We start from the raw sequence: 25,599 nt of genomic DNA on the forward strand, positions 1-25,599 counted from the left end.
TCTCTCAGAGTATATATACATTTCTAAATTTGGCCAAACCGGAACAAGGAGCTATATAAGAACACCAGTGCTCCATCACCATTCCTTGGACCTCATTCAACAGAATTACCACAAAACCTGCTTTCCAAGAAATGTGAGCCTGTTGGTACTACTTGCAGGCCATGGTCAGAACTAGTAACGAATCCTGTACATGATGAAGCAGAGCTTGCATTCAGTGCCCCAGATTAGAGTGTCATCAGGCATACATTTGAGCAAAATCAACTTGTCATGAGTGTTGATCACAGTGGTGTAACAAAGAACCAAACTGGTGATAAAAATGTACTAGATTATGCATAGAAGCCAGAAGAGCTTTCATTCCAGCCTGAGTGCCCAAGTTCCCACACTTCTCTCTCACAGAAGTTGAACTGAAGAAATGAAAGTCACTTCTCCAGTGCTGTACCTACACACACACACACACACTTGGGCTGGCTCAGCACAGGCCAGCCTGCATCCCACAGGAATTAAAGCCCACACAGGATGGGCCTGGCTGCTTCCACAGGTCACTCGAAAGCAGGACAGTCCCTTGTGTGTGGAGCCCAGACTAAGTTAGCTCACTCAGCCTATGTCAATCAGAATTCACTGCCCCTATACACAAGCTCTGCAGGTAACCAGCTGACTCCATGTGCTGCAGCCACAGGCTTGGATCCAAGTGCCTGGATCTACCAGGAAGAGCATGCAACTTCAGAGGCACCGACATGCACGCAGAAGCAATTCCAGGAGCAAGGGAACAGCAGAGCTAACAGAATTCAAGCTGGGTATGTTCTGGCATTCAGAAGAGACAGGCATGTAGATGAATCACCTTTTATAGACAGTCTCCCATAATTTTCCACAGACATTTCTAGCATAGAATCCTTGAACAAAAGCACAGCCAGTGAGAGCAACACTTCCTTCCTAACAGCAAGGAATCTATTTACATACTCGAGTTTTAATATCTCAAAGAGCTAAATCTTTCCACACCCAATACCGAAATTACCAACCTCTAAGTGCTCAGTCCCTCCTACATAAATGGAAGGTGTTCAAACAAGATACAGAGCTAATACGTAACAGCTTATAACACAACTTTTATTAGAAAAGTTATACATAACAGCATCAACTATTTTCAAGAATATTAACCTTGAAAAGCAACAAAAACAGACTAAAAATGTGTAACAAGAAACTAATGACCTTCTCTATAATTAAACATTCAAGTTATCTACAATGTCTCTTTTTACAAAGGGGAAAATTACGGTTTTACAGGCACATCATGTTGAAAATAAAGCTGCAGTAACTTTGTACAATTACCTTTTTCAAGGATTATTAAAACATGGTCATCATGTAGTCTCATGTAGACTTTTTTAAACATTCACATAATTTTACATTTGAGTATACACTGAAATTTCAGAGTCCCAAAATTATTTCACAAAAGTGCCAACATTAAAACCAGAACCTTCAGTGTGAATAATTTTGCCCTAAAAAAAGTTAAGACAGGTCTCCATAATCAACATATTCACATAATTTCTGGTGCTACCTGGTCTAACAGTAAAGCTTCATTCTTCAGAAATAAAAATCAAACCGGACTTCTTCTGCAAAACCGATAAAATGTTTTGAACACAGGAGTGTACATTATCAGAAAAAATTGACACTAAAACCATAAATATATCTGAAGAGTCATTAACGCACTACACAATTATGTGGAATTGTGCCCATCTATACTCTATATTCAAGGTTTGTTGCCCTTTTGGTACAGGTGGTATCTGAATTTAGCAATTATTCTTATTGTTGGATGCCTGCTTAATAAAAAAATCAGATAATTTACAATCTAGAAGTCTGTTTTAAAAAGTCTGGAGTTTATATACAGCTCTAACAAACCTAAAGCATTATGATTTCTTAAATGTTTAAATGAAATGACTAGTTTTCATTTGTCACTTATTAACGTAATTAGCCATTATCAGTAGTGGACCATAACAAGGTGATAAGTGAAAAGGAATGTTTTGTCTGAAATGCTTCACGTGTTCTGTCCTTTCATGTATCAGGTAGAGGAAGTGCTCTCCACAGACACTCATTTCCCCTTAGCATCAAGGGCTACAAAAATCTGACTGCAAAAATGCAGTGACACAGCAAGCTGACATATCAGGCACTACCTTTCATACTGGCAGCTTTAGGAGACCCACAGTATGCACAAAGATCTAGAGAAGGGGAAAAAAGTCTACTATTATGAGAAGCAGACCAAACATTTCAGATGAGTTTGGCAAAGTTTTTAATCAGACAATAGGTTGGCCATCCAGATTTACTTGTATAGATTAAAAATACCTCTATTAAATCAACTAGTCAAATTATTGTAAGACATTTTCATTGATACTCAACATCACATGCACCAATATTGCACACATCTGCTCCGAGCTGTTAAAACAATCTTTATCTGGGCGCTTGAGATGTCTGGTTTCTGCAGCTGGAACTCAAGTCACCCACCCCAGCAGTTTCACTAAAAATGTGAGTGGTGAAGTTAAAATACAAACCCCAAAATAACCCCAAGAGAAAACCAAGGACTTTATACAGACAATAAAATCTAAATTTTCTGCAATGGTCTTGTGGGCCCTATGGACGGGGCAATACACACACGCACTGGTGAGACGAGCACCAGCTCTGCTCTGTGGAACCATTCAGATAATGTGAAACCTGGGACCAGGGGTGGCAATGATGTCACTGTAGGGCTCCTCCTGGGTCAGCTCTATAGCCTGCTGCTTTTTCAGTACCAGGAAACTGTAGAACTTTGCAGCTGCTTGTTTTCTATTTGTATTTCTGCACAGCTCAAGCAAGCTGATAGATTCTGCTCCAGTCTTAGCAAGAGCTCTCTGAAAAACACAACATTGATACCACAAATTAAACAGAGAACTACACAGAAACAACAATGTCTCTTGGCAAGATTCTGTTTGTTGTCAACCCCAGGACACTGAGGATTCAGAAGGATGGGAACATTACCACATGTACATGAAAATTGCTTTATGGATCTCAGTTAAATGAAACATAGTAGGCTTCCTAGAGATGTGTAAAAAAAAAAACCATTCTTGAATCTGCTGAACATATTCCAGAAACACTGGTGTACAGCACAAGATTTTATTTCTGCAGCTATAACTAACCAGTCTTTTTTGACTACAGGACAATTTTTTCTATTCTTTAATAGGAATAAAACAAAAAAAAAATCAAGTTGTATTTCTCAAAATAAAGGTAATCCCAAAAATAATAAAGTAAAATTTCAAGCGCTAACATTCTTTAAAAGATGTGTAATTTTCCCAAGGTGAAAGCCTGTTTATTTCTAAAACTCCTCTGTCTTAAACTAAGTACCCAAAGTCACCTACATTTTCTCAAAGTCTTGGCAAGAATATATTTAAAAAAAAAAAAATCATGAAAATACATCTTTTTTCTGGCCAGAACAACTGAGGCCTTTGATTTAAAACAGAACTGTCTGCCCTGGAATGACCTTCAACTAGATGAAAAGACATTTGGCTGGCCAAACCAAATTACTTTATATTAATCAGAATTTAACTCCAAATCTCATTGCATATTTAATGTTTCAGCCATCCAAAGTGATGCTCTTTTGGGTACACAGAAGAAAGAACTGAAAAAAACTAGTTATGGCCAAAGAGAATTCTAAAGTTCTCTTCAGAAACTGTAATGAAACAACACTGCCAACTCAACATCGGTATACTTTAGAAATTATTTTTAAGCTACAGTTGTAGTGATTTGGTCTGGGACAGAGTTAATTTTCTTCACAGCAGCTCATATGGTGCTGTTTTGCATCAAGTAGGCAGGAGGTGCACAAGGAGTTGGGAGGGGACACTGCCAGAACAGCTGACCCCAACTGGCCAAAAGGATAATCCCTGCCATATGCCATCATGCTCAGCATTTAAAGCTGGGGGAGAGAAGAGGGGGGTGTGTGACCATTTGGGATTGTGGCATTCAGTAACAGCCAAATCACAGGAGTTGCCAAAATGGTTAATGGAACAAAGGAGCTACAAACTAGGATGAAAGGCAGATGCAGTCCAAGAATATGTGGAGGACACACACAGAGACTCATAAGCAAAGGAACGGTTTGCACTTCAGTTCAGGTGCACAGTGGGGTGTGCAGAAAAAAGCTCTGTAGCTCCAGCAAGCAAGAATCCATCCTACGGACAGATACATGTCTGTGCAGACTGAAGTCACGTGCTAGAAATCAGCCGAAGTCACATTTCCACAGTTGTCAAGAGATTCAGCTTCTCATGGCATGCAAGTTTTCAAACTAGCACAGCCAGGAAGTAAATATCCTGTAAAATGGTGTTATATCCCTAGACCCTTATGGGGGTTTGTCTAAGGACACACAGCACAAAACCAGAGGTGCTAGGGTTTCATTAAAAACACAATCAAACTCAATTATTTTAAAGTTTAAATTTCTGGGAATCTTAGTTGCACACCAAGTGTAGACACAAAGGTTGAAAAATATTTAAGTGAAAAATTTTAATTCAAATGTTCTCTGAAAAAAAGTGACAATTATGAAAGTATAGACTTAATTTTAATATATTTATTTGATATAAATTTAATCAACTACACGCATTCTTCCCCCTCTAAGGTAACTGGTATTTTAGGCTGTAACACCAACTGCAAAGAACGCTCCTTCTTGACCTTTTTAGATCAAAAGCATCACTGGGCATACTCAAAAGCTACTTTAAAAGAAAGCAAATAATCATGGGTACCTGAAGTCCATGGAGCATTTGTTGAGTCCTCTTGTTCCATCTCCTTTCTTCTTGATCCTGATCACCCCCTGTGCCGTCTTCTTCCTGCAAACAGGCGTAAAATAAAAGACATCAATGAAGTTTGTTTTGATATCCATAGAATATTAAATACTGTAGCTAAGAGACAAGTTATCCAATTTCAGGACATGCTTGGTTTTCTTGCAAAAAGCTACTTTCATTAAGTAGCACAAGCTATTTAAAATATACCACACCATTAAGTTCGAAAGTTCTTGTCTAAGGCATCAGAAAAATATAGAGTGGTTTAATCCAGCCATGTGTGAGAACAGGAGAACACTAATTTAAAACAGAATGTATATGCAAATTATAAAATTAAATAATATAAATATAATAAAATGGTCATGAAATAATTTAAGAATTACATTTCCAAGGGCTACTAATAAGGACAGACAAAAGAACTATTTCTTATGCCTTTTACTGAATCCACAGTCAAACACTTCTGGGAAACACACAAACTGATTCTACACGGAGTTCTTACTTCCTCCTCCTCCTCCTCTTCTTTCTCCTTTTCCTTCTCCTTCTCTTTTTCTGGTAGAAGTTCTAGCTCTGGTATTAGCTGGCAGATGTTTTGGGGCTCCTCTGGAGGCATTTCTACAGGTGGTATTTCCAGCTGTTGTGATGGTGGATGCTTTAAAAGCACACAGTACAGTTAAACAAACAGTATCATTTTGCCAGTGCTTTTACAATAGAATAATGGTGCTACAGACCAGTTTAATAAAATTCAAGTATGTAAATCTTAGCCATTTATTAGAATTTTTCATTTTTGAAAACCAAAAACCAATTTTGTTTTGCTGTCCATATGTGTATTTTCAATCCTTTAGATTCTACTCAAACCAGAAATTATGGTATCACTAAAAACTAAAAATGCTTTCCAGTAACTTCACTTACTCCCCCATCCAAACTACTGATCTCATTCCATGGATCAGCACATGCAAATTTAAAATCCCACATAACCAGATGCAGTGCTACATGAACACATTTAAACTCACTGGAACAAGACATCTTCAAAATACCAAAATGCTGTTCTCATCAATACAAACATGAAGGAATTAAACACTGGTACCTGCAAAGTTTCTGAAAACGTATGAATGACTTTGGTGCTCAAGTATATTCTCAGAAAGTATTTATGTCAAGAGGAAAATCCAGAAAAGTAATTTAATAGGATTTATGTAGACAGTTTTAATAAAATTGATATATGGTACTCTCCCTCTTATAAACAGTTAAGTGCTTGCCAGCAAAGTTACCCTGACACCTGAAACTGTTTATACACATACCCTAAAATGGCTAAGCAACTTCTGATGTAGTCACACAGCAGGTATCACTACAGATTGTACATGTTGCCACAGACCTGACCTGGCCTCTAAGATGGTCACAGAATTCCCAACACACCAAAACCCCTAATTACACTGACTTAGCACAGTTGATGCCGATTTCACCCCATGACATAGCCAAGAGGAGCAGCAGCTGCCACCCTGTTAAATAAGATAATGTAACATCTAACAGTCCCATTCTACAGTGAACAACCTGTTAGCCAAGGAATGTGCAAAGTGAGGTTAAAAAATGCACAAATATGCGACACAGCATAAACCAGGACTGTTCTCACCAGGCAAGCATACAGAAAAATAGACCTTTCATTTCGCCCATTTCCTTCTTTTCCCCTTCACAAAGTTTCCTTTCACACTGCATCACAGCTAGTGTCCAGGTCTACTCACAGCTCAACTAGGAAATCTCTCCAGACAATCAAAGTTTTTCTTTGAAGCCTTAAGCCTGGAACACTAGGACTGTCTTAAAAGACATTTCTGCAGCTAACACAATCCTTGCTTCACGGAAGCTGTTCATATACACTTGCCAAGCTGTGTTGGTTTAACACAGTCTGTTTTTTAGTGGGGTTGGGAGATAAGCTCCTCGAAACTTCTATGTCCAGCACAGAGCCAATCACTGAAGGCTCTGATGATGGGCAGGTTACTAGCCCGATTAGACAAGTTGGTAACGCCTCTGTGATGACATATTTAAGAACAGACAAACCATGGGAAGCTCTCTTTTCCTCTCCAGAGGGGTGGTGAGACAGCTGCCGGGGCCCATCCCGGCGGGGGCAGCTGGGACCATGCGACCGGGGCCCTCCCGAGGCCGGGACTCTCCTGAGGCCGGGACCACCCGCACAGTGCTGGCAAGGACCACACAGCCAGGGCTGGCCGTGCAGTGCCGGCAGAGACCACATGGCCAGCAGCGAGAGACATGGTGAGCAATTCTCCAATGCAGAGCCCAGACGAGATCAACCTCTCAACTGCCACTTAAAGACACCAACTTTCTTCCATGTCAGAGAAAAGGGAAAAGTGAGGATACGTGAGGAGAACCATCATAGCGACAACGAGGTCAGTGAAAAGAAGGAGAGGGAAAAAAGTGCTCCGAGCGCCGGAGCTGAGATTCTTCTGCAAGCCGTGGTGAGGACTATAATACAACAAACTGTTTGCCTGTAATTCATTAGGTGCCTGGGGGGGTGCAGATATCCACCCGCAGCCCGTCAGGAAGAGTACTCACACTGGAAAGCGTGGATACTGAAAAGCTGTAATCTAGTGAGGAATCCAAACAGAGAGAGATGACCCTTGCTTACAGAGATAGAGAACCCTTGCTTCCAAACTAGAACAACTCATCCTTAAAAGACTAAACCCCATGAACTAAAATGGCCCATGCTTGGCAGGGAAGACTGCTTGGCCCATGGGAGGGACTCATATTGCAGCAGGTTTGGGCAGGACTGCTGCTTGTGGAAGTTAAAACCACGCTAGAAAAGTCACAGAGAACTATCTCCCATGGGAAGGATCCCACAGGACAGAAAAAAGAAACTCTTTTCCCTAAGCATACTGAAGAAAGATTTTTAAGAAGTGAAATACTGACCAAAACCCCATGTTTTGTTTCCTTGCACGGTCGGTGGAAAGAGGGAGGGAAAGAAAGGTGTTCTGAAGATTTGCTTTGGTTCCCATTACCCTTTTTACTTTTAATTCTGTTAATAATAAATCATCTTTATACTGTTTAAGTTTTGAACCTGTTTTGCCTTAAAGTGTTCTTTTTTTCAATAATCCTTAACTCACGAAAATGAAGTTTTCAATTCACCCTCCTCTGCTCAGCTATAGCAGAGGAAAATAAGTAGATGGTGTTTTCATGGGTGCCTGGCACTTAGCCAGCTTCCAACTGCAACAAGCACAACTCAATAAGTGATATACTAGACTCCTTGAAGACTTTTACTGAAGGAAATAGTATAATTTCTTTATTCTACCAGCATTTTAAGTGTTTCAGTAAGTTTTTCACCTAACAAAGGCACCAGAATGACTACCCAGGGACAAATGTTCTGACACTGCTACAGTGAATCTCAAAGGACCACAGAAAGCTAGGGCCTCAAATCTGTCATTTCCTACTCAAAGACACTGCCCACTTCTCACTCCCCATAAAAAGAATAGTAAAAGCTTACTCACAGGTAACACTGGCTCTGGTTCTACTTGCTGTAGTTTGCGTTTAACACCTGTCTGAGCTGGTGGGGGTGGCATAACTGATTCATCCAGGTTGGTTCTGCTGCCTTCCATCATCGACTCCTGTAAACGGCTTGGTTCTTCCAGAATAGGTTCATCTATATTCCACAACAAACCTTCTTTTAGATACTTAAGAATGTAATTAGAAACTGTACCAAAATCCAATCTGCTATTATTTTAGAATTGAGCACTCTTCACAGCCTGCACTTTTAATCCACTGGTTCAAACAATTCCTAAGCTTCCCCTATTTCTAGGAAAAAAAAGTTATTTTGTGTCATAGGTTGTACATCAAGCTAAACAACCCATTACAAAGCTCACTGCTTCATACATAATCTTTGATGACTTAATACAAAGCACAAATAAAAGAGAAAAATACACTCTGAGGGAAAGCCCTTCTCTTTGACAAGACACAAACCAATGACATCTCGTTGCTGCTGTTGTTGTTGCTGCTCATCTCTAGGAACCTCTGGGTTTTCAAAGTCTTTAAGGAACTCATCAAGATTGTCAGCTTCTCCACCTTTCCTCCTCTTTCTCAGGTCTTCTGGTACCAGAGGTGTAAGACAGCGAGTAAAGAGCTACAGAGGAAAGGTTACATTATTCACTACTGCAGTTCTCAGTGTCCTTTAATTTCTTTTTGGATCAAGTAATTATGGGCTATCTTTCTTTCTCAGTTTTTAAGCTCCTCTCCAACAGTACTAACATCTAAAAAAATAATTTTTTTCTGTAACTGATAACAGCAATGTTTGACGTATTTACCTTAGTTCTTTTAATATGTTTTTTCTTACAATTATGAATACTGCCATCACTGTATCACTACTTATATGCTGATGTTTGCTATACATGAGGCACAATCCTGAATACAGTCCATTTAAAAGTGAACTCACACAAAAACATTACCTTCAGTAGCCTGTTATTCCACAAAGGCTGTGCAGGCAGAGAGAAAAGCTTTTCAACTCCACCAGTTTCTTTCCACATCATCAATTTCTTAGTAGGAGGTGCCAAATCCAAAGTAGTAACAATATCAGAGTAGTCACTTAATTGGGCTCGAATAGTCTTGCTGTCCAATTCTTTCACGCTGTCCACAATCAGCTTTCTCTTCCTCTTTGCTTTGGTTTCCTTGACTGTTGATATTTTTAGCAAGCAATGAAGGTTAGCTCAAACAGGTACCAAGCTGTAGAAGAATCCTTCAAGTTCTCTATAGGTCTCACTTGCCCACATATAAAGCTGCCTCAAGAATTTAAAGCAACTCTAGCTTTGGAAGAAGGATAAAACATCAAATACTATGAATGCTGTCCCATAACTTACACATTCTTCTGTGAATTTGAATCTACTTAAGCCTCAATGTCCTCAGCTGCACATGCCTCTCTACCCCATGGCTTGCTTGTTAGGCTGTGCAAACACTGGCCACTGAGTTGAACAGAGGATGGAGTACCTCTTGTATGAGGAAAGGCTGAGAGATTTAGTTTTGTTCAGCCTGGACAAGGGCAGTTTTGGAGTGACCTTCCACTACCTGAAGGGAGCCTACAAGGAAGATGGAGGAGACTTTTTACAAAGACATGTAGTGACAGGGTAGACGGGAGGGCTGCAAACTGACAGAAAACAGGTTCAGACTAGATACTAGGAAGAAATTCTTTACTGTGAATGTGGTGAGGCACTGGAAGAGGTTGCCCAGAGAAGTTGTGGGTGCCCCATCCTTGTGAGTGTTCAAGGCCAGGTTGGATGGAGGTCTGAGATACCTGGTCTAGTGGAAGGTGTTCCTGTTTATGGCAGGACGGTGGAACCAGATCTTCACGATCCCTTCCAATCCCAGCCATTTTACGAGTCTAATCACAGATTCAAAATACCACACCCACTTTTTCCCCTAAGCCCTACCTGAGCTTTAGTGGCGTTCATGTGGGTGGTTGTTTTAACAGTAAACTTCTGACCGTGCTCTAGGATGACTTTACTGTGCTCAAAGCCTGGTACTCTGCGGCAGACCCTGAAGCTCTGGCAAATGCTGTCTTTGCTGATCCCAGCAGATGAGCTGGACCCCTGCTGCCAGCCTGCCACGAGAGGGCAGTGCCAGGGCTCTACCACTGGCCAAGCAGGGAATCAGGGCCTGGAGCTCAGTCTAAAAAGCACAGGACAAGCTACTTTTTTTCCAAACACGAGTTTTTTTAATAAAGCAGGGGTCTGTATATAAGCCAAATATAGTATTAGTTAAATAAAGCAAGTTTCTTGCATTAAAGAAAAGGGAAATCCCTACTTAGTAGAAATTAAAAATACAAAGGTGCATCTCCCAAACTCAGCAATTCATTAAAGCTACAAATCACTAGAAGAGCACTCGTTCTCAGTGTAAACAGTCACTCCTGCCCTTCAAACACAGCACATAAAGAACTGTGCTGCACTACAGATCCTGTATTAAAGACATGCTGAGTTCCATTCCAACTCTGTGCATTTTAACTAGCATGTTTATCTAAAGCTACAGTATCATGCTGTTACACGCACTGACTGCAGAAATGACAAACTAGTATTCTCCCAAGACCATCCATGCTACCTCTCTGGGAAGTACTGGAAAGCTAGTATTAGAATAAAAGGAATTCAGCACTTGATCCCTGTTTTCCCTCCCAAGTGAGAAGCAAAATCAGCAGTAGTGCCAGACATTCATTTCCACTCCATCAAGTTAAGGTGGTCTCTGACAAACTGTGTAAAACATTCCCCAACAGTTCACTCACCCGTTATGTCAATAGGCTCCAGAGCAAAAGCTTCCTCTTCATTGGGAACAAGCGTTGTCTGGTCAGTCATGGTTGGTAAAGGTTCCACGGGATCTACCGAGTCTGGGCTGTCTGGGCCTCCCACTGCAATTACAACAAACACCTTGCACTAGGGTCAAAACATCAACAAGCTGTGCTACCCTTCCCATCCCCTCCTCCACACTTTCAGGTGGTTTACCGTATTTCACACTTTTGAGCTTAATATGCTTTTAAAGAATTAGAATCCAAATTAAATGAGTTGAAAGTAATTCTAGATCTAGTCCTAGATCATACTCACTTGATACATTATCATCATCATCCATATCATCATGGGGAGGCTGCTCTGGCATCATTACTCCACTTTCTGAGAGTGCAGGTGGGTCATCAAAAATACCACCATCATTATTACTGAGAAGTTTGTCATCTGAAGCAACCATATGAAAGAATCAGTTTTGCATCCACAAATGGGTATAGACACATTTACAAAGAAGTACAGACAAGTTTATTACAACATAGACAAAGATAGTGCAAAAGTTAGAAACCAGTACTTTCAATGCTGACATAGAAGAAAGTAGCATTTCAAGGTGCATTTCAGCTCTAATTCTGAACTTACAGATGACCTTTATTACAATATACTTGCCACATATTTTACATCTAAGATTTTTTGAACTTTGTTTGAAATATGCCAACACTTAATGTGCTGTGAGTCATCTATACTACTGTAGCACTCACAAACCGGAATTTCACTGGGCAAGACATAACTTTTGACAGGGATCTTGGCAACAAAAGAAACAACTTCCCCTCACCTACCCAAGAACTAATTAATTAAGGCAGGAGGTGGGATAGAGGAAGAACAAATTTCTCAAACTTACCCAATATTCCACCATCATTTCCTTCTCCAAAATTATCATCTTTGTATTGGTCTTCATATTCCAGGTGATTAGATTTCTCATTGAGGTGACTGGTGCTCTGTTCAGGTTCCAGTAGGAGATTGGAAGCACTAGTGCTCACTAGCATGTCATCCTCAAATGCACTGCCTTCTCTCATCATCTCACGATCATCCATCCCAAAGTCACCTGCAAGAATACAATTTCACTGCTAAAAGTGCTAAAGAACCAAGATGCAAGAGACCTACCTAACTGATCAATAAAGACCCATGTAAGACCAAACTTTAATTCAATTTATCCTATTTGCAGAGTTAACGACAAGATGTAAGGAATTGTGCCCAGCAACACCATAGCAAAAAAATACTGTTCAAACAATTATAAAAATAACTATCTCCTCTTCAAAGCATTTTATTGTACTTATTTGCATTGATATTAGCAAGATCCTACTAAATTTTATCTCCACAGAAACCAAAGAATTCAATGGAATTTGAAAAAGTTGTGCCTTATGCCTTGAGGCTGAGCTTCAAGTACAGAAAACAAACCAATACCAAGTCAACACTATTCCTAGATTATTCTTTCAAAACAATTACTGAATTATGGATTATAATACTATATATTGGGAACCAGACATTTAAATAAAACTGTCTTTAGGCTTTGATTCAGATGTTAGAACACAGTCCTTGAAAGATACCCAAAGCAGCAAACTTGTTGCCACTGACTGATTCAGCTTTAGAAATCTCCCAGTGGTTTCTGACTGAGAGCCTGTTTATGATTAAAGCAACAGCTCACTTCATATTCACATCACATTTTGAAAATTGTAATTGTCACTACTTCACTGATTAACTCGACTGAAGATTCTTCAGCTTTTCTTTCTGCCTATTCTAGGCAGCTAGAAGTTTGCTGAGCATTAGAGGACAGACTTTCTGGAAAAACTGTCACAAAATAACTAAAAATTAAATGTAGAAAACCACAGCATGTTTGATCTAATTTGCTTTGTGCATAATGGGCATTCCATAGTAATTGCAAAACCGTATCTTACAATAACTGAAATTAGATAGTAGCACATAATAACACATGAGATCTTTACCAAAGTCATTATCCTGGAGGATACTGATGTTGCCTACTTCCTCTCTCATTGTAATTTCTTCCACTCTGCTCTGGTTCAAACTGAACTGCTGAGCCACATCAATATCACTTAAACAAACAGAAGGCAATTATTAAAAATCCCATTAAAAAATTAAAAACAGATAAAGCCTGCTAAAATAAACATTACATTATTTAGTAAAAAGCAATTTTACATTCAAGTCAATTATTGAAAAAAGTAAGTGAACACTGAATAGAAACTACTACTTAAAACAGTGAGACCATTAATGGTTCAAAACTATCATCCAAATTGCGTTAGATTCTGGGAAATATATCAGTAATCTCTCTTACTCCTCGCTGTGTTTGGGTTACTAATTTCAAAGGCCAAACTAACAATCAAGAAAAGACTTCCTCCCCTTCAACTCAAAAGCTATTAATGTAGTTTATCAAACACTGTATTTTGCACCAGTACCAAGTTAACACTCTGTGGTGTATGAAGGTACATTTCTTATAAAGACACAGAAATTTTATGCAGTTTCAAATTAGTATATACTCTAATTTGAATATAAACTATATAGAACACTGAATAAGCTGTATTCTAAAAACTCCCTTATGGATCATTCAAATAACAAGAATATAATAATAAAAAACATCAGGTTTTTTAAGATTAAGAACTATTCAGGTTGTATACTTGTTATATGTACAAGTAATCTATAAGTATTAAGTTTAAAAAATTAAAAGTGCCATTTCAAAAGCTCAACAATATTTCCGTAAAACTAATCTTGTCTAACCTAAGCATGTATGTGATGTAGGGTGCCTTGGACAGAAGAAAAAACAAAGTTGTAACAGATAGCTGAGTTTTTCAAAAGCTCCTGTACGGACAGCTTTAACTTCAGTTAAAGTCAATGCTACTATGAACTTAAAATCAACACAAAGATGACTGCACACTTCCTTATTAGTGTATTAAAAGCCCTAAGAATAGAAGTTACCTACAGACTTTTTTTTTTACATTCAGCAATGAGTTAGCTGTTTAAAACCAGGTTCTCCTCAACTAAAACCAATTATCATTTTCATGGAAATGAAAAAAACCCCAAACTTACTCTAGATCAGGAAGTGGTTGGTCAAAATCATGAAACTCCTCAGGTAAGGTAATAGCATTGTAAGCAGCCTCTCTGTTTTCCTCAGGCAAATCAACAACTCCTGCAAATAAGAACACCCGGACATGAGTTCCCATTCCTTACGAGGACAGCATTTTTCCCTGAGCCATTAGCATTTTCTCCCTGCATGAGCTTACTGTGTTTAAATTTGTTGAACTGAACTGATGCTGAACTGACACCTACAAAGAAACCTTAAATAATGCTAGTAAGTGAGATTCCAACTAAATTCAAAACATATATCCTCAAGCCTTTGCACTCTATATAAACCTGGAAGCCTCAAATCAATCAGTAATGTTTGTGTGGCACTATGCAGAGCTGTGCAGCCAACACAGGCATCATATGTTTCACAACACTGCAAGTACCTGTTCCAAAATAATTTCATCATGATACACAGTATGAGCTGCAAGGTTCTACTTTACAGTGGCAGCACAGTGTGACTACTTTGCTGCTGGTCCTTTATTCAGTTCCATCAGCTCCAGAAGTCCCGAACAGTACTGACTGCACTTGGGGCACACTAACTCATAGGCTTCTGCACATAAAAGAGCTGCATTACCAAAACCACACACATTTTCTTTTCTTATCCTCTGGAGATGTGTAATCTTATTCAGCAGGCATTCTCAGGGCATGACCACCAGATTGGGCATCACAAAACCAGTGCCAGTAATTGGTCCCTCTCTTTTATTCAAAGTCTTAAAGGTCAGGGCACTTGAAAGTGCATGGGAAATGCAGGTTCAACTCCTTCTGTAACTTGCCGAAGATCTGAGCTCTATGCTCTGCCTTCTGACCCACACACGCAACACAGGCAATTCTGAGGTACTGATACTTCAGAAACACTCTGCCCACTGTGCTCCCCTCTGTAATGAATAATCAAACAACCACTGTCCATAGACACCAGGAAGAAGCAAGAGTCTGTAGTTTACTCATCATGGTACTTGACTAGGAATGAAGAAAACTAGTCCATCCTTTCAGGGCTGTTCAATATTTTTGGCTGCCTGGTGCTTAAAATGAAACATGTAAATGATTCTCAGAACAGACAAGACTCAGGACAATGCCTAAGGCACACAAAGCTGATAAACTGAGAGTAAATGCTATAAGATGAGTATTTCAGCTTGTGTCAGGCCAGAATGTCACTTTTTGTAAGTCTTAAATTTTAAGGTGGTTCACCTTCGACATGCACTCTGTTAGGAGTGAGAAAATTGGGAAACAGACTGCCTTGTGAAATTAAAATAAATTTATGTTCTTATCACCCAGGAAAGTTAAACACAGTAGTAAACAAAAAATTGGCAACAGTCAACAAATTGCCACTGAAAGCTACAAAAAATTCAATACCTGAATTCAATGCCTGAATCAAACCTGTAGGTCAGGAAATTAAAATAAAGGGAACATACCCCTAACTTTTCTCAAGTTACTGCTGCACTGGCTTTCAAGAATTGCCTTTTTAGAAAAAAAGCCTCCCTCAAGTTCAGCTTTTAAATCTATTGCACTCACTAACCTAAAAAGGGAGAATATGATTTAGCAGCTGTGAGCATCCAGCAGCATCACTCCAACAGCTACACTGTAGCTGGAAAAAAGTTCCCCAGGCCGGAATTAAAGAAAACTATCTTGAAAGCCATGAAAGCCAAATAATTAATTGACTGCTAGATGGAAAAGTAATTTCAGATATTAATATGGTACCCCGTCTTCATGGAAAATATTTTAAGTAAGCAACTATAGAGGGGGAAATTACGTTGCACACATACAAAAGGGAGATTATCTTTGATGCACGCATTACAGTTCACATTACTTTCAGAAACTAAAATGTGAAAGTGGAAAAAAAAAAGCTTACTTTTATGTTTCTGTCGTAACTCATGGCAAAAGAATCCTCACCCTTGACAGAAACAAGTCCCCTTCTGTGCTTCTTTTCAGTAGGGCACTGGCCTTTTTCAGACAGAAGGTAAAAGCCATGCAGTGTATTTCCATTTAACATCACACACCAGCTTTTACTGAATCAGCATTAGAGAAGTTTTTGTTCAGAATTCAGTTAAAAGATGTTTTTCAGCAGACAACTCAACCAGCCAGCTAGCTGCAATAATTACCTCTCCTATAACCTATACCTTTATGTAATTACACAGATCTAAAGGCAGAATTGTATGCCTTCTTAATAAATACATTTGTCAGTGTAACTTTTCAGAGTGCTTAGTTAAGAACAGATACCTGGACGAAAAGCCATCTTAATCTTAATGAAAGCCTCATTACAGTCTGCAAGAAGATATTTTGCTTTCCTGTGGTAGATTCTAACAACACCTAGTAAGAGATGTCCTGAGGTTCGGAGTGCCATCTTCACCTAAAAACACATTGCACAATCAGTTATTAGACGTAATCAGAACTAGATGTAGCCTCCCTTTTCCCTCCAGTCAGCTTTACATGAATTTTCTCAATAAAATCAAATATCCAAAATAAGCATAAAAATCAGCAGAAATCTGAAGAAACAAAGAAAGCAAAGTCCAGTTCAAGATGATACTCTATTACATTATTTATGGATGACCTGGCAAATATCAGTAAATTAATTAACAGCTCACTCCAGGAATTCCCAAATACTGCTCTGTCTAGTTAAAAAATAAGTGACAAAGCCTGTTTTTACCACACATTTTTATCTTTTTTTCTACCACCTTTGCTACTTTGTGGAAAATTGTGAATTATGGAAAAAGTGAAAAATAAAGTTCAACAACCATAAACAGATTTGGTTAAGTAAAATCTGGTTTAAAACTGTTAGCTACCTCTCCATCTTCTGTCCTGGAGTTAAAAAGAAAATCAGAGAAAAAAAAGTGGAAGATGTGGAGTGCCTATAAATAAGCACTGCCACACTTAACAATTTTAAGTTCCTTTCCTCTTCAATTTCACTGCTTTACTACGTAATGAAGTATCTGCTGTGGGAACGCAAAACTGAAAAAATTTAGAGAAGGACTCTTCTTTATGTATTTCAGGCTGAAAGAGCATGAAATTTGTGTTGAATGGTACATGGAAGAACTGTCTCACAGAAAGATAAGCCATACAGCATTTAACATCAGCCTGTAAGAATTCAAAATTTTTATTGCCTCCAATGTCTTTTTAATATTTTAGCTGATGAACTGTTACATAAAGTTAAATATATGAAAGAGTGCCTGTTAGTTTCTCTTTTCTCTAAAAGAATGTTCCAGCTCACTAGTGAATCTACCAACATTATCTTCTTCCTAAATCCTTCCAGAGCTGATAATGAAGCAAATCACTATTCTGGAAGAGTAAGCATCTCTGTGATTGTACAATACACTTTTTGCTTACACTTAGCAGTTCTTCTAAGATCTAAACTAGCATTATAAGAACTGTTAACATTTGTATTGACTAAAATAAAAGATATAAATTTTCTTTTGTTTTCAAATAGCTGCTTTTTGTATAAGACATTCAGACATCTGTTAACTGACAAAAGCCACAACTGTACCACTAGTTCTAAAATGAATAATTTCATTGTCATGAGTAGTAGAGGGGAAGAAAAACAAAAACATGTAAAAACATCAAGCTACGTAAAATTTCCTCCACTTTCACAACAGAGTATTTCGTATCTAAGCAGACCTTTCCACCCTTCAAAACAGCAACATTAAGAACTTCATTTGCTTCAGTGACTCAAATAGTAAGTACCACCAGTACACACAAGTTCTTTTCACCGCAAGGTAACATCACATTAGTGTAAAGTGGGTACCTTTGGGGAAATGATACTCTCCACGCTGCTCTCCAGATTACATTCAAAAACATGGGCTTTGGTCAGCTTCTTATCCCAATGGGCTGCCAGCCAGATTTTGGCCAGCGGCCCACGCTTGCTCAGGACAAAGTGGGCATAGAACATGGTCCCAGATGTCTAAGACAAAGTGCAAACCTGTAAAGAGAAAGGCAAATATTTCTTTCTGCAATTTTTATTTTATGAGGAACATCCTTGTAAACACCCTCTTATCCTCAGAAGTACGTTTGCTTTTCAACCACTGAGGTCAGACTATTTGTTTAATATGTTTAAGAAGCCAACACTTACAAATGGTGTCCATGTAATAGCATATATATGTGTTTATTACAGAGTAATTATAAAGCAGAAGTAACACCCACTAACAGCCACATACACAACTTAAAAATGTTTATCATCCCTCAAGAAAAAATAATCTTGAATCTTTTAACCTTTAGGGTAATGATACCAAACTCTCCTAGCGCAAAGAAGCACGTCTCAGTTTTCATTCCAGAGTAGCTTTCTACAACTTCCATTTCTTTCTACTCTTAATACAGTAGCTACTACTGTACTATATCAGCATATATTGTATATTGTTCCCAAAAAAGGTTCATCATTATAAAATATACAGTCCTAAATCTTTTTGGACTTCACTATAATTTCATAAACAGGAAGCACAATTATGTCTACATTTCTGAACAGGTTGTTCTCCATGTCATACTTTTTTAATCAAGTGTTGATAAAAACGGTGAGAAAAATGACTGCACTATTCCAAACTTCCTTAAGACTCCATTTTCTTTCTCCTTAACCAGAAAAAAAAAGAGACACTCTTACCTATTTATCTAGTAACTACTTTGTTATGGCTGATAAGATGCCAACCCATCAAACCATGGGGAATCAGAACAGCATGATGTCTTATGATCTAAACATGCCAGTTCCATGCATGAGGTAAGTGTATTATTCAGTTAACTACAACTAGAGGGGGGAAAAAAAAAAGTTTGCTTTAAAAAAGTAGAAGAATCTCCACAAAGAGTTTTTCCAGTAGTTTCTATACTCCAGGAAAATTAATCAAAAGAAAAGAACAGGAAAGATAAAATAAGTGCATTTCAGTTTTTACTTCCTCCATGCCTACAGAAAAACTGCCTGAGGAAGCACAGCAAGTCACAACTGTTATTGCTAGAAATTTAAGTAGAGGGGCAAGAGAAGCACTGACTTTACTGATTCAGTGGAAATAAAGCCAACCTCTAAACATCTGGATAACAAATGAAAAAATGCAGATCTAAAAGTCAAGTCCAAGAATTTCTTTTTTCCATTTTGAGAGTTGCATAACAGAACTGATTATCAAGTTACTCTCTTAATGACAGATTGGCCACCAATTCCATCCATAACCAAAACACTGGAGAGGATTTAAAGGAAATAAAGGCCATGTTCAGCTTAAACTCTAATTAACTCAGTATACAGAATTAATACTCCTCTTAGGAGTGAGGTTAATAGCTTTTAGTCATAATGAAGTTGCAAATTGACATAAAGTTAGAATGCCATTTTTATTTGTTGAGATTGTATGAGGGCTAAGGACAGCACTGCACAAAGATGGACACGAGCAAGTTTTTCCAGGAAGCACAATTAAATAAATTTTGGATAAACATTATCAAAAGGAAGGTATTCTACTTTCTTTCCCCCCAGTAATTTTTGAAAGACATCACACTGTCTTAAGGCCAGCAGACAATTCAATCCTTGCGTATTTCTGAAGGCCTCAGTATTTTTGTGTATGCAGAGACATAACTGTGCTGCACAGCATTTTGGTATCTTGAGTTGCTACCAGATCCATGCAGTACTCTGGTAACATTATGCCTGTGAATTACCCCTGAACATGAGGAATAGGGGAAAGCACAAACACAGAGTAAACAAACTCACTTGTATTAGTCCATTAAAAGCATTCATCAATGGTTGCAAAAACGTACTTTGATTAGTGGAGTTTGGCACAATTATTAAAATAGATAGCATGGGTTTCACAGAACTTCAAACATATGGTTAACTGAAAACATACTTAAGTTTCCTGTTAAATGTGAAACCCGCTATTTGGACAACTCTGACAAAAACAATTTATATCACTTTAAATGTGTTTCTCTTCATCCATCACTGAAGCCTTGCCATACTGAAATACATTAAGGGAAACAGCGACAATCAGACTACAGACAGTTTTGAAGTGTGTTGGGGTCTCCTCCCCCGCCGTGTAGCCCTGGGAGAGGGGCCCTGAGGGCACAGACACGGGGTTTCCCTGTCCCTGCTCAGCCTCGTTCCCATTGGTTGGTTTGTGTTCCCTGCGCGGGCAGAAAGACCCTCGGGTCCCGTGACTGGAACAGTTCCTCGGCAGAGCTCCGGCCATGCAGCTGGAGAAATAAACATCTCTGAAACATCTAGCAAGAATCTGTCTGTCCTATATATTTCCTTTCCACGGGACTCCTGGTTTGATATATGCATGTTGCAGGATCCCCACTGCAACATAATGGTGGAGAATTGTGAGTAGAACGATCCCCGATCCCTAAGCGACTGATTTGTGTGAGTAAACCCTGGAAACTTTGGATTCCTGTTCTTGGTTTTGTTTTGCTGTTCCATATCTGAACTATGGAGGAACCGTGGGAAGACTCTTGGCTCTCAGAGCCGCATATGGACATTTATCTTAAACTTAAAATGATTCTTGAACAACGATTTGTAAATTTTAGCTTGATTCAAGCTCAAAAAGAACTGAAACACTTCCTGGCATGGTTGTTTAAGAACTTTTTCTATGTTTCTTGGGATTTAATTCTTACGAAGGGCTTTTGGAAAACCGTTTGGACACAGTTAATACTGGAGTCAAAATATATGCCGATGGAAGAATATTTTCGTGAATATTATTTAATTATCGAGACTGTTGAGCAATGTCAGCTGTGTCTTGGCGAAGGGAAGCCTGGCGCAGGGACCGTGCGGCCCAAGCCACGTGCACCGAGTGCTCTGCGAGCAGCAGCGAGGCAGTTCCCGCGTGCGGGTGGAGCCAAGCGAGCCACAGTGTCGGTGGCGGAGCGAGGAGCGGCGGGAGCGGCGGGACCCGGCGGTGCCCGCCCGGCCCCGCGCAGCGCGTGGTGGAGCGAGCCCCGTGAACGCCCGACCGAGAGGGGCAGCGCACGGGCGGTGGCTGGCAGCAGCAGCGGTAGAGCGGAGCCGTGCCCAGCCGAGATGCACGCTGGAGCGGGGCGGGGGGGGGTCGTCGCTCGGGGGCCCGGCCGAGATGTGGGTGCACCGCCCGGCAGCGGCAGCGAAGCTGCGACCAGAGGAGGCGACGCACAGAGAACTGAGCGGCGCAGCCCGGCTGGGCCCGCGCAGCCCCGAACACGACCCCGGGAAGAGCGCGCAGGCACAAGCAGCCCCGACAATTCCAACACGGGAGTGACCGAAGGAGAGAGCAAAGACGCAGCGAGACAGAAAACAGCAGCCACTCGGAAAAAGGAAAAGATCGTAGTAACTAAGATCTTAGGGATAGTAAAATGGTATAATGTTAAGCAAAATTATGGTTTTATAACAAGGTGTGACAACCAGCAAGACATATTCGTGCATAGAACTGCTATTAAAAAGAATAACCCTGAAAAATGCATCCCAAGCTTGGGAGATGGAGAGGTGGTGGAATTCAAAATTGTGCTAGGGAGAAAAGGGTTACAAGCATCGCAGGTCACTGGGCCTGATGGTGTTCCTGTAAAAGGCAGTGTATATGCAAAAAATCGTAGTCATGTTAGACAATATCTCCATTGTAAGCCCCCCCTACAGTCTCCCTTTCCTAATCCCACCTTTCCCTTTTACCCTATGTCCTGTTACCCCCAGTGTATTCCCAATCCGTTTTTTCATCCATGGTTTCCCTCACAAAACCATGCTTTTGCCAATTGTTTCCCCAAAAATCCCTTTCCAATGCCGAGTGGGGGATGAAAAGGGGGAGGGAAGAAGTTAAACCCTCTCCTGCCTCAGCTTCCCCACAAAACATGCTCAGAGAGTTCTGTCTCCCTTCTGTCAGCCCTAAGATGTTCCACAGAATCTGTTTGGACATTTAAAGACTCAGGAGGTGGCTTGTTTTGTTTTGAAACTGTTCTTGTTATGTTTATCCAGTTGTTTTCATTCTCCTTTTATTAAAATAAAACGGGTGAGGTGTTGGGGTCCCTCCCCTGCCATGGAGCCCTGGGAGAGGGGCCCTGAGGGCACAGACACGGGGTTTCCCTGCCCCTGCTCAGCCTCGTTCCCATTGGTTGGTTTGTGTTCCCTGCGCGGGCAGAAGGACCCTTGGTCCCGTGACTGGAGCAGTTCCTCGGCAGAGCTCCGGCCATGCGGCTGGAGAAATAAACACCTCTGAAACATCTAGCAAGAATCTGTCTGTCCTATATATTTCCTTTCCACGGGACTCCTGGTTTGATATATGCGTGTTGCAGGATCCCCACTGCAACAGAAGTGTGTTTCAATCTGAAGTGTTATTAACAAATAATGATTTCATTCCCTAAAACAGTAATTTCTTGTCACATTATGAGTCTCTGCCACTTCGAAATTCCAGCAGATGCTCTGCTCTGCATGGCAAAAACTGGGGTACAGCAATTGTACAAAGCCTTTTATAATTCAGTCGTTTAGCGCCTCAGCGCAACTGTTCAAAGCAGGCTCCCACTTTCTCCAGATTTCTTCTTTCTTTTCAGATACTCCTTTCTGTATTTCAAGCTTTTTGTGTGATCCTTAATTCACAGGACAGTATGTTGATGCAGTGGTGTAACAGAAGAAACAGATTTTCTGGCATAATTTGGGACTGGGATGAATGTTAAAGTAACCAAGAGTTTCTGCAAGTGGCAGAGTGCTCAGGCAGAGACCTAGAATATGTAATTGGCTGAAAAAGCAACTCATAAGAATCTACAAAAGAAAAGGGTAGCTGACGGCTCTTAAAAAACTTGTAAGGTAAAATATAACTGTCAATTTTTGAAACTGACTGGATATGAAACACACAAAACTTGTTCTAAGAACTTAGGCTTTCTGTCTTGTTTGCATTCCTCTAAGGCAAAAAGAATATGTACTCACAAGGCCATGTAGGACCAAATCCTGATCTTGTCAAATCGACCTTTTAAAATACTTGGAACTTTATTGTCATTAACTTTGAATTTCCTTCAATGTGCCACAGTTGTCCTCAGGCTTTCTCTGCCTAACTTGGTCAAAAACTGCACAATTTAAAAAATATTTTTCTTCCTACAGAAGTGTAACAATTGCTCTAATTCTATACACAAAGTAAGTGAACATGTAAAGCAGAACTAATATAGTACTGGTCATACACAGGGTCTGATCCAGAATCTGCCTCATTCTCTCATCTGAGACTCTGGTAATTGCTCCTTCCAAAGTAGCAGTAAGAAAATTTGGTAGATGCTAACTATGAGTTTCATCTTAACCCACAACTCACATCTATTCCATCTTAAAATCCTTCTTCATATTAGAATGGTTAACTATCTAACTTCTGAAGAGCACACTGGCATAGTTAGTCCCATCCTTCAAAGCATGCAGAAGAGTGCTTAATGAACTAAGAGGTGACAATAGACAGAACATTCAGCATATTTTGATTTGCCTGTGGCTCACTCTAGTTCATTAAACCCACTTGTCAGCTGCTCTCCCTAGGTTAGGTTATGTACACACACACACCCCCCACTCCACAACTAAAGTTCAGTCTTCTGTTTTTTTACTGTCACCTACTTTTGTTCCTTGTTGTAAAGCTAGTCCAAAACCACAGTCGCACACAGATGAGTAGACAAATTCCATACTACAGTTTAAGAAATCAGCCAGTCGTTTTAATTCACTTGTCCTTATGCTATCCTTCAATTTCTCTTCTCTGCTGGTCTCCCCCCACACGCATAACTTCCTCCTATGCTGTTTCTGCTTTGCTAAGCTCAGGCAGCCCTGGGTGATCTGGGGAAGGGTGAGATCACCCTCTACACCTGCATCAGTCTGACCTGGCCCTACCAAACTTCAGAAGTTCAGAAGAGCACTCACTAACGCTGCCTCCCTGGCAGGTTTTGGTACCACGCTGAACACCTGGTGCCACCGAAAAAAATTCATCACAAACTCCACTAACATCACCTTACAGTTCCATGCCTCTTTTCACCACTACCTTATCTGATCTCCTTCCTTCAACCACTTTTATAATTGTCTGGTTAATCCATTTATCTGAATTTTAATATATTTCTTTGTGGCACCTGCAGCTTTACTAAAGCTCAGTGACAAGTCACCTTAATTTCTTATGTCCACAAAGTCAATTACTGAAAAAGATGAAATTGAACTAGTTCAACTTGTTATATCCTTGATAAATACATACAGCATTTTCCATTTGTCTCCAGGTCTTGTTTTTCCCACCAACAATTTTTCAGAAATTCTATGGCTGAAGTTGCACTACCAGGTCTATTAATTACTCAAACCGCAGCACTCCGTTACAGGAACTTCATTCACTGTTCTTCAATTACAATATACTACACACCTACATTAATCAGATAGAACCAGCGCCCCACTAAGGTTACTAATTCAAAAGCCAGATCACTCACAAGTACTGTACGGAGCTGGAGATTACTGAACACTATGAATACTGCTGTCCTCTTCCCTCAATTCTACATTCATACCTAGCCCTCAGCAGGTATCCTGCCCTTGCCCCTACATTCAGAATGCTCAATCAGTAGGAAAGACATCTTTTTAATTTAAGGCCCCGTCTCCATTATCTGAACCTCACGTTGCAGAAACCATGTACTAACACACTCCTCAAAGGTACATAAGTTGAAAAGAATCCCTTATGTTACTCCATCTTTTGCAGTTGTTACTTCTCTGCACTGTTCACCCAAAGAACCCAAATGAAACTTTTTAACATCTTACCTCTAAGAAGTTAAACTGATATAGTAACTAAAGGAAATACTCTAATTTCTGTGGGAAATCCCATGGTATAAGCAAGACATGATTCATTTGTGTGGTAATTTAAGTTTATTGTAGGTCTCTAACTTTTTGCTCCTCCTTTTATTAGCCCCATCACGCTTACTTCCTCTCCAGTTAAAACTTTATACAAGAGGGCTTTGCTTTCCCAAATTTTGTAGAATGTCAAATAGTCACATATGAACCTTCATAAAATAAAACACAAGCCTGACCCTAATGCTTTGATGTCCCCTGTTTTTGATGATACGAGTTTTAGTGAGTAAGAGATTAAGGAAAGCCTACTTATTGCCCACATTCACACAGTGTGAGCCTAAATGGTAACTTCTCCAAATTTACAGTATTTTCTTTATGTGTCTAAATTTAAAAAAAAGGCATTTTCAGTGAAAGATGCCAAAAAGTCACAGTGACCCCAAGTTTCCTTTGTTACTGATAAACACCCAACGTCCTGTTTTATATTGAACAAAGCACTTCTATTCAGCATCAGAAAAATCTTAAAAACTATAGCAAGATTTCTAACAGTGTCTGTAAGAGCAGGATCTTGGTTCCTCAAAAAGCCGGCATTTTTGAAGGGCCCTTTTACTTGCAGCTGAACAGCCACAGTGTCCAGAAGGCACTTCGTATGCCACTAGCGAGGTTGTAAGAGAATTCAGTACCCTGCTCCATCCATGACAGAAGAAAAATTACACTTAAAAACTGAGGAGTGGCAAATGAAACTTTGTTCCTGCCGCTCCCCCCCCCC

General features: G+C 39.8%; 1 protein-coding gene across 1 annotated transcript in view; it reads right to left on the reverse strand.

Moving 5' to 3' along the window:
- Positions 1-1,080: 1,080 nt before the first annotated feature.
- RAD21 (RAD21 cohesin complex component) overlaps positions 1,081-25,599 on the reverse strand; it is a 25,629-nt gene continuing 1,110 nt past the window's right edge. Inside the window, exons 2-14 of the mRNA XM_042035976.1 lie at positions 17,895-18,068; positions 16,376-16,505; positions 14,126-14,225; positions 13,030-13,136; positions 11,928-12,131; positions 11,354-11,479; positions 11,038-11,160; positions 9,221-9,444; positions 8,739-8,898; positions 8,270-8,421; positions 5,281-5,430; positions 4,746-4,829; positions 1,081-2,870 (exon numbers count right to left, since the gene is read on the reverse strand). Coding sequence (XP_041891910.1) covers positions 2,679-2,870; positions 4,746-4,829; positions 5,281-5,430; positions 8,270-8,421; positions 8,739-8,898; positions 9,221-9,444; positions 11,038-11,160; positions 11,354-11,479; positions 11,928-12,131; positions 13,030-13,136; positions 14,126-14,225; positions 16,376-16,505; positions 17,895-18,038 — 1,896 coding nt within the window. The 5' untranslated portion in view covers positions 18,039-18,068 and the 3' untranslated portion in view covers positions 1,081-2,678. The remainder of the gene's footprint in view (positions 2,871-4,745; positions 4,830-5,280; positions 5,431-8,269; positions 8,422-8,738; positions 8,899-9,220; positions 9,445-11,037; positions 11,161-11,353; positions 11,480-11,927; positions 12,132-13,029; positions 13,137-14,125; positions 14,226-16,375; positions 16,506-17,894; positions 18,069-25,599) is intronic.

The sequence above is a fragment of the Corvus kubaryi genome, unplaced genomic scaffold (genome assembly GCF_017639235.1).
Source record: "Corvus kubaryi isolate FWS band 111438036 unplaced genomic scaffold, C.kubaryi_AGA036_p1.0 37385, whole genome shotgun sequence".
Classification (NCBI taxonomy): domain Eukaryota; kingdom Metazoa; phylum Chordata; class Aves; order Passeriformes; family Corvidae; genus Corvus; species Corvus kubaryi.